At 41.1% G+C, this 8,835-nt stretch overlaps 1 protein-coding gene across 1 annotated transcript in view; it reads right to left on the minus strand.

Moving 5' to 3' along the window:
• The window catches only part of tmod1 (tropomodulin 1), a 21,464-nt gene extending 13,257 nt beyond the window's left edge, over positions 1 to 8,207 (minus strand). The window contains exons 1-4 of the mRNA XM_035660854.1: positions 7,863 to 8,207; positions 3,270 to 3,349; positions 3,031 to 3,113; positions 2,520 to 2,656 (exon numbers count right to left, since the gene is read on the minus strand). Coding sequence (XP_035516747.1) covers positions 2,520 to 2,642 — 123 coding nt within the window. The 5' untranslated portion in view covers positions 2,643 to 2,656; positions 3,031 to 3,113; positions 3,270 to 3,349; positions 7,863 to 8,207. The remainder of the gene's footprint in view (positions 1 to 2,519; positions 2,657 to 3,030; positions 3,114 to 3,269; positions 3,350 to 7,862) is intronic.
• Positions 8,208 to 8,835: the final 628 nt, after the last annotated feature.

Raw genomic sequence — 8,835 nt, forward strand, 5'->3', positions numbered from 1 at the left:
CTGTTCTCTCCTCACTCTCTCGCTTTCAAAGATTTATCCAAGTATAGCAAAAACAGCAAACAATTTTCAAAAACATACCAAACAATTCACACAGTTCAGAACACATTTACACACCTTGTTTGGTTGAAATGTACTCTTTGGAAGTCCATCTCCCATTCCAGGTCCTTCCAGCTAGTGGGCCCCATCAAATGCTTTAGAGACTTACGCTGTATTGTATAGTATATCCGGGAATATATGCACCCCATCACTGCAAGGCTTTTGTCCAGCACGTTCTTTCCAGCGGTAGTAACCCGGGCACAACTCCCTGTAATGTTATTTTTACGCAGCATGGGAGACGTCTTTCTCTCCTGTCCGCTTCTAACTGCTACTTTCCTCTGTCATTCCACCCCTACCTCAATTTACACTCTACTTGTATCGCTCTTTCTTCCCCCCCAGCATCCGTGAGCATATGAATGTAACAGCACATGGCCTCTATGAACAAAGACTGCGGCTAACTTTAAGATCAAACTTACTAACCAGATTTTTTGGGCCACGAAACAAGCTGTAAACGTAACACTCGTATGTTATAACCTTAAAAAATGGATTGTGGCAAAACTTAGCAAGACAAGTCTAGGGGAAACAATATGTCTAAATTTAGCCTGCTAATTGCCCCTCTACTATTTTTACTAGCTAGTTCCTAACTTTGGTTAGCTGTTTGGTGCTGGGCGCAGAATAGCGTAGACAGTAGTTCATGCTGAGCCTTTTTGGCCGAATACCAAGAACTCCTGCTGCTGTGTAAAAACAGTTGAGTTGAGACTGTGAACCCAACTGTGAAGTGCAGGCCGTAGAACGCACAAACAATGTGCTGAAAGAGACTGAAAATGCTCGGTAACAATATAAACTAGTGCAGCTTTAAATGTCCAGTGTGTAACATTCAGGAGGATCCATTAGCAGAAATGGAATATAATATTCATAGCTATGTTTTCGTTTGTGTTTTTCACGTGTTTTGCAGACACTGTAGTTGCTAGGGTGAAGTAGGGAGTTGCAATTTGCAACTACACTGCTAGATGGCACTAAATCCTACACACAAGACCTTTTAAGTTATGTCAATTTTCACTTTAGGATGATACCATGGTGTCTTAGAGAAAGTAAACAGTATGAACCAGTCCAAGTTGTAGTTTGACACTGAATGACTAAGGCAGTACTGTATGTACTAAAAACACAAATGTTCTCTTGATGATTGACAATAAATTTATCTTCCTGCAATCACAGTACAGCTGGCAGACATGCTGTTTTTTCCCAACATGATGAAACTTTTTCAAAGGGTTACTGGAACTGATGTGGGAAGCCTTGCTGGGAAGGTTTCAGTGTGTTTCGAAGCACAAGGGCACTTAACTGTTGTGTAACAGGTTACCCTCATAAACAGGCACAAACAAGGTAAGCATGCACGCACTGCCTCTCACTGTTTCTGCTGTTTACGTCATTGGAGTCCCTCCGGTCAGTCACTGCTGGCATCAGTCTCTCCCACACACACACACACTGAGTACTGCACATTATGCCCTTCCAGTCATTCTCTTGGCATTGAGGGGGAATCCAGTTTCTTTTGGAGCAGTTAGACATTCATCAGAAAACTATTACAACTGCTGTCATCTCGACCCATGATGCATCGCTGAGGGCGTGATGCTGGCTGTGGATGCATCAAATGCAGAAATAAACACATCATAAAGAAGCAACAGAAACTAAACAAAAGTGTAACTGATGTACTGGACCTACTGTAGCACAATGACTTGCATGATATGCCACCATGTCTCCTATAGACTTAATACAAATAGAGAAATACTGTAAATGATAGGGAAGAATGTGACTAAAAAGAAGCAAAGCTAGTAAAATCTGTCAGTGGTTCAGTTTCACTTCAGCCTTAATAACCAATGCTCAGTTTGTTTTGTCCAACCAACAGTCAAAAAACAAAAGAATTCAATTTATAATCATGTAAAACAGTAAGAGTCTCATATCTGAAAAGCTGGAACCACCAATTTTTGGCTTTTTTACTTCATTAATGACTTTAACAACGAATAGATAGATCAATTTTTTTCTCAGTAAACATACATATTGTGTAAACCAAAGACTGGTCATCATATACATTTCACACATCCTCTTTGGTTTGATTACAGTCAGAGAACATAAACGGTCACATTGAGCAGTAACACTAACTGCCTGTTGTTTGGAAATGGCTGGTTTTGTCTACACAACATCTAAAACACAGTCCATCAGCTGCCACTGTATCAATATTGTGGACACCGTTTAACTGCCATTTAGTCATGAGTATGTTCAAGTGCATTAAAACACACTTCTCACAAACACAGTTTTACTGTCTAGAAACAGAAATTACCACCAATTCAGCTGAAAACACAGACAAGTAGTTATAGTAAAGGCATACTGCAGTATAGGTTGCTCTGTTAAGACTATAGCCACATCACTCTCCACTGGCATCAACAATGTGACAGAAACTCCTCCATATGGAATTTAAATTATAAACTTACATCAGGATCCAGCTCCTCTAATTCATCCTCTAATCGCTGCAGCTCTTCCTCCGACAGTTTCTTCAGCAGCTCGTCCTCGTCTATGTCCCTGTACTTCTCCATCTCCTTCCTCATCACCGACATGATGGACAGCACACCTGGACACACATAATGCCACGTCAACTTGACATGAATACAAACTCCTAAAAAGAGTTGTGGTTAGATTTTCTGTTAAAGTGGATTACATGATAATAAATATCCACAATATTGACTGGAATGGAATGATTTCAAGTAGAATAACATTAACATTTGGATAGAAACTATATATTTTCGCCAACTTTCTTCGTGAAATTGTGCTTTCACATTGTCTTTCAATCAATATCAACTGCTTGAGGTGATATAATAATGAACAATTAAACCAAACTTTTACTGCAACCATCATTATCTCTTGTCTAGTATTCTCTGTTCAAGGTAAATTTATACTGTACAAACACACAAAGGGATCTGAGAGGTATTTAAATTGTTCCCTCACCTCAATAACCCCTTGAGACGAGAGACAAAATGTAGGAGATCAAGATCCTGCAAGACCCTGGGCTTTGAGAAGAAAATCTATATCTGCGGATAGAAAGAGAAGAGAGCACGTATGCAACTGATGTTGAAATAACATTGTGTTTGAAGGACCTGGGCTGACTTTAATGCTCAACTGCCAAACGACCAAAATCACAATGTCCCTTGATGTTGCTCTTTGCCATTAAAATTTACTGTACTCACCTCAACGACCCCCACTTTAGGGGTAAAGTGACAGCAAAGGCAGCCAAGTGCCCGTAGCGCTCCTGGGAAAGAGAGAAAACCTGGAGGAAGCACAGGCAGAGGGAAGAGGGATTAATAGCTCTCAGAATTAAAAAGCAGTAGCGATCTATGGAGAAAGAAATTAAGCATCATATTCCACCGCTTGCTTTCCTGTTTCTCATTTTCCTGCCTGTTTCTTCCTTAAGTAACTGGGTACAGGTATGGAAGGCTTGGAAAGAAACTTTTGTTTTTCATTTTTTATGTCATGTTGTAAAAAAAACTGTTTTGCAGTTTTTTTGAGTAACTCCTCTCAATACCATATCCGACATACCTGTGTAAGTACGTAACCTTTACAAGCCAGCTGATGCTGTTACACTGCAGATACTCTGAAGATTCATTTTTCCATTTCACATTCCTCTTACTATTCAAATTGCATGTGGTGGTGTTTGGCTTGCAAGTAAAAGATTAATTTCAAGTTTCCTTATAGGGCGATTATTTAAGCTAGAATTCTTCAGGGTCGCTCTTAAGTTTGACATTATGAGAAATACATGTACATTTAGTTGCTTTTTTGCCATTTTATGACACTCTTATGTCTGTACAGGTAATATAAAGCTACATCAAGCAGAGCCAGATAGCTTATCTTAGCATAAAGACTGAAAACAGTCAGAAACAACTAGCCTGGCTCTGTCCAAAGTCAACCAGGGTTATGTACGAGACTATTTCTTGGCAGTAACTTCCTGGAATCTGCCCTGGTTGCCCGGCAACTGCTCACAGCCAAGAAATAGGCTGCCACTGAAGTTCCCATAATACAAACAGACATTATTTCTACACTTCAGTTTTTGTACAGATTAAACAAAGACGATATATACCATATTAGTTAGTGAGCTTTAGAAGTGCTGGTTGGTGGATTTTGTTACTTTTAGACAGCGCCAGGCTAGTAGTTTCCCCTTGTTTTCAGTCTTTGTGCTAAGCTAAGCTAACTGGCTCTTAGTTGCGGCCTTATATTTAACATAATGATATGAGTGGTTATTTCCCAGAAAACCAAGCTATAACAATTGGTTGGAGATGTTGATGATGTTGAAAATGTTGGTATTGGTCCATAAATGACTACATGGAGTGATTTATGGCAGCACCTGGCAGTAATGAGGTTCTACAAGAGTATTGGCCATTGTAATGAGCCCAATTCAAAAACAGGTCATTTAAGACAAAATGGAGGCAACCTTGCCTCGTCCATCTATAACTTTTTTTTCTATGTGTATGTAGATTATAGACTACACTGGTTCACATGCCACAACAACACTGACTGACTTTCACTTGAATAAAAAGATTTGTGGTGGTTCTCTGATGTTTTCTAATACTCATTTTGAAAATGGATACCAGGGCAGAGACGGTGGAAAACCTACACATGGCTGTTCTGACTGTGTGACCTGTTGGTAGCTGGTGAATATGCTTAATCTGCCAATGTTCACAAATCACCTCAACAATTATGGTTAGGCGACTAACATGTTCGACTTGCTGCAGTAGCAAAAGTATACGGACAAACGGCAGACACGCCTTCACCTAGATCAACAACTTTCCTCCTGTTCTGTCTAAACTAACGCTCCATTTCCTCACAGATCTATATCCTGTTGCTGACCCGTCTGCCATGGATCACTGTCAGAAGTGCTGCTCTGCTTTTTTTCCTCAAAGCACTCTGCAGAAAAGTATAAAAGTGACCCCCCCGGATAGACCAAATGTCTTGTCCGGAAAAGTGTTCTTCTCATGCTTTCCGTCTCCGCTGACAGTGTAGACAGACTGGAGGTCTGTTTTCCTCTCTCTAATTCACTACATTTGACGACAGAGTCTTGGCTGCAGGACCAGATGACTGATGATGGATGAGCTGCAGCGGAACATTTCTGGGTCACAGCACTGAACGCTCATTATACAAGCCAAGTCCAAGTCCTGGTTCCTTAAAACGATGGGTTATGGTCTGAAATGTGTTGTGAGCTGCTGCTGATAAGATGTCCACATGAAAACATTAATAATAACTTTACTGAGCCAGCATCAAAGGATGAGAATGTCTTCAAATTAGGCAGAAAGGGTTGAAGTGCAGAAGACGCTGTATTCAAGGAGAACAAATGTTTCTTTTGATTTTAAGCATGTCAGCAAGTGTGTTTTGGCTAGCCTCCTAAAAGGTGGGGTCAAGCGTGCCGTTCTTTTGTTCTGCTTTCTCTAAGCTCCAAGACAAGACAAGTTTCCAAAGCCAAAGATGAAGAACTGGGCTGAACTCCAAATAACGCTGCAAGTCTGCTGGAAGAGTCCGAGCTGCTCTAATGATATCAAACAGACCCGTGCCTGTATTTATAATGTTTCTACAAGCTTCAGCTTCATTGGAGAACATTCACTGGGCAGAAAGGAAAGACAGCTAAAGATGACCTGAGTCAGAATGTACCCTGTAAATGTCATCAACACTCGACTTGACCCTTGCCCTCTTAAACTAGGCATGTCCAGTCCCCAAGCCTCTAAGAATAGCAGCACTGATACAGGATCATTAATCAAGTTTGATGTGTGTAAAACCTTCAAACTGATATATCATGGCAACTGGTCTCAGCCTCTCTCACAGTACAATTAAATAGAAGAGTTCAAAATTTCAGAAATTCAGGAATCTAAAAAAACAAAATAAAAAGAACAAAATATCTGCTTTACATCCAAATTTCATTCCAGTTCAGCTACTCAACTATTTTCCATTTTGATTTTAAACATAAACCCTACAGAAGCTGTGAGTCTTTCAGCTGTGAAATGCACACAAATCTCTGTAACACTCACACATGCTCTCAGAGTGGCCAAAAACTCTTACAGCCAATAAATCAGCACATAAAACGCAGCGAGAGGCTCTGCAGTGGACTTCTACATCAAAGAGCTTACGCTGTCGTGACAAAAATGACATGTGCAGTAAGTGGCGTGTGAACGTTTCATGCAAATCCAAGTCCAAGATATATTGTTGTTCTCTGAGCTTAGGTCAAACTCAGTTAATTTAGGAGCTTAATGTAGGTGGGCCGACACTATCCTCCACACATCTGTACATACTTTAACAATCTTTCAGATAAGATTCAGATAAAAACATAAGCCCTCTAACAAACTCAAGATGCTAACTGCAGGTTTGAAGGTGAATCTGGGGATTAACAGTGGGTCGAATAGGATTTTTTAAAATTTCCTGGTAACAAAAAATACCCACAATATTCCTACAAGGATCTACAGAATCCCATCATACTTTATGCTATTTACCTTCAGTGGCTCAGTGGTATACGACTTGAAGCAGTTGTGAAATGTGTACGGCGTCTGTCTGAACTATTTAGAAAGATGGCAGTTGTTGGGATTGCACAGATCTCTGAAATGGCTCAGTAGAAAACAGCTGAGAGGCAACTGGTCTGCTTTCCTCTGCCCCATTTAATTCATGGGGCTGAGGTAAGCAACAGTAACAAGGGTGTACACTATTGTAGTGGTTGAGCACTGACAGAATGCAGTACACTACACAAAGTTTCTTTTTCATATATAGTTGTTAACATTTGTTCTACTGTCACATGTGAAGTTGAGGTAACGGTAGAGATAAAGTCACGATCAGCCACTTTTAGACGTTCTCTCATTCTAACCAACTTTAAGTGCTGAAGAAACTGAAGCCTCCACTTTGGGGACCAGTGTGGAGTCCTGAGGTCAAACCATTTGTGGATTCTGCAGAGGTCAAAACGTCATACGTGTGTCACTTCATTAATCAGTGTCATATCAAGGTAGCTGCTGATGGGATACATTAGTAATCCAATAGGCTTGAATGAATGCATGTATGCATGTTTCAGATGGTGACACACTGTGAAGCAGCTCATGTAGAGGGATGACCAAAGATGCTGTTCAGGCTCAGGTTTTACCGCAGTGAATAACAGAGCATGCAGGGCTATGCAAAAACTAAAACTCACTAGAAAACCCTAATTTAACAAGCTCCAATTAATCCACAGTGGTGTAAGTAGGTCACAGAGTAACTGACAAGCACACAACTGTTGCATCTCACAGCACACACTTCACTCGTTGACTGAAATCCTTATTGTGCAAGGTTTGACATTTTCTACTTGCGTTAAGTTAATGTCATTTAAAGTGATTTAAAACATGACTATAGTTTGTACATAGAGGTTAAGAGGCCAACTCTATGAAGTAGCATAAGTAATACACTCACCTACTGGATCACTGGCATTAGTTACAATAAAACATGTCTTGCATCAAGGACCCCCACACAGCTACTGTACATGATACAAACTGAGTCAGGATCCTATCTGTGCAGGACTTTGGAGGACTTGCAGCGTGCCACTACTTTAAGAGGGAAGTCTACAGCAGCCAATAAAACATTGTCCAACAGGAGGTAAAATAACACACAAAAAAAAACTATTCATCAGTTAGAGAAACCCCCCTTTACTGTCAGTGACCTCATGGAAACTTATTTCCTCAGACCTTTCTAAAAAGCGTTGTCCTGTACATTATTTTAACCCTGTGATCTTAACTAATTTGACTCTTTTACAGCCTGCGGGATCATTTTTGCATTTATTTCCGTACCTCCTCCAGCGCTATTTATAGCCGACCGGTCCCGCTGGGTGACAGCAACGAATACTTTGACCAGATATGGTTTCCTTCAGAGCCGCCTGGAGTCGCACTGCGCGGTCAACTCTGCAGCAGGCGCACAACCCGGGAACCCGCACAGAAAAGTCCGCTACACGAAACCGTCCATGACCCGCAGATAATCCTCAATTCAGCCGATTTCAGCGTGCTCAGAGTTTCCTCCCACGGCCCTGGTCGTCTCGCAGCGGGTTTCAGGAGGCTCAATCTCATCTCCCGCAAAGGGCAAAGTAAACTTATGGGGAGAGATCCTCCTCCTCCTCCTCCCCCCCAACACGGCTGCCCTGTCACTCCAGTGATGTCATTGAGAGCAACTGCGCCCATTGTCGGACAAGTTGGTTAGTTGGCATTTGCTATAATAAATGATTTCAAATGTATAGCCTGCTTTTTAGTTGAACTCACTCCAGCTTCATGGTTATGGTAGCGGTTCATTTCAATGTAAGTTACAATGTAAAAATGCATGGTGGGAGGTTCGTAAGATACTCCAAAAGTGTTCTACATAAGTAGAAGTACAGAGGTAGGCCCATATTATCAGCAACATGTTAGACACTTTGGGAAATATGGGCATTTTCTCTCTGGCAGAGCAGAGGAGAGTTTAGCTTAGCACCAGACTGAAACAGGAGGGAACCACTCAGCTGCCTGTCTCAAGGGGAACTCAGTCAGTCAAGTTACTGCACCCAGCCAACAAATAGTCAGGCACATAACCCAAAGTAAAATGGCTCATTGTTCGCAACACTTTTAAAATACATTTGATTTAACATGCTCAATAGTGAACTTTAGCAGTGTTGTGTCTGTATGTTCCATAATGGACATACTCTAGGGACATTTCACATTCACTCTGACAATTTGAGTTGCTCTCTCAGGATGAGGCCAGGTAGGCAGCCTTTGTTATCCTGCCTGGTGGGAAATATCT

Source organism: Morone saxatilis, unplaced genomic scaffold, assembly GCF_004916995.1.
Source record: "Morone saxatilis isolate NCDOM2014 unplaced genomic scaffold, NCSU_SB_2.0 Contig17, whole genome shotgun sequence".
Classification (NCBI taxonomy): domain Eukaryota; kingdom Metazoa; phylum Chordata; class Actinopteri; family Moronidae; genus Morone; species Morone saxatilis.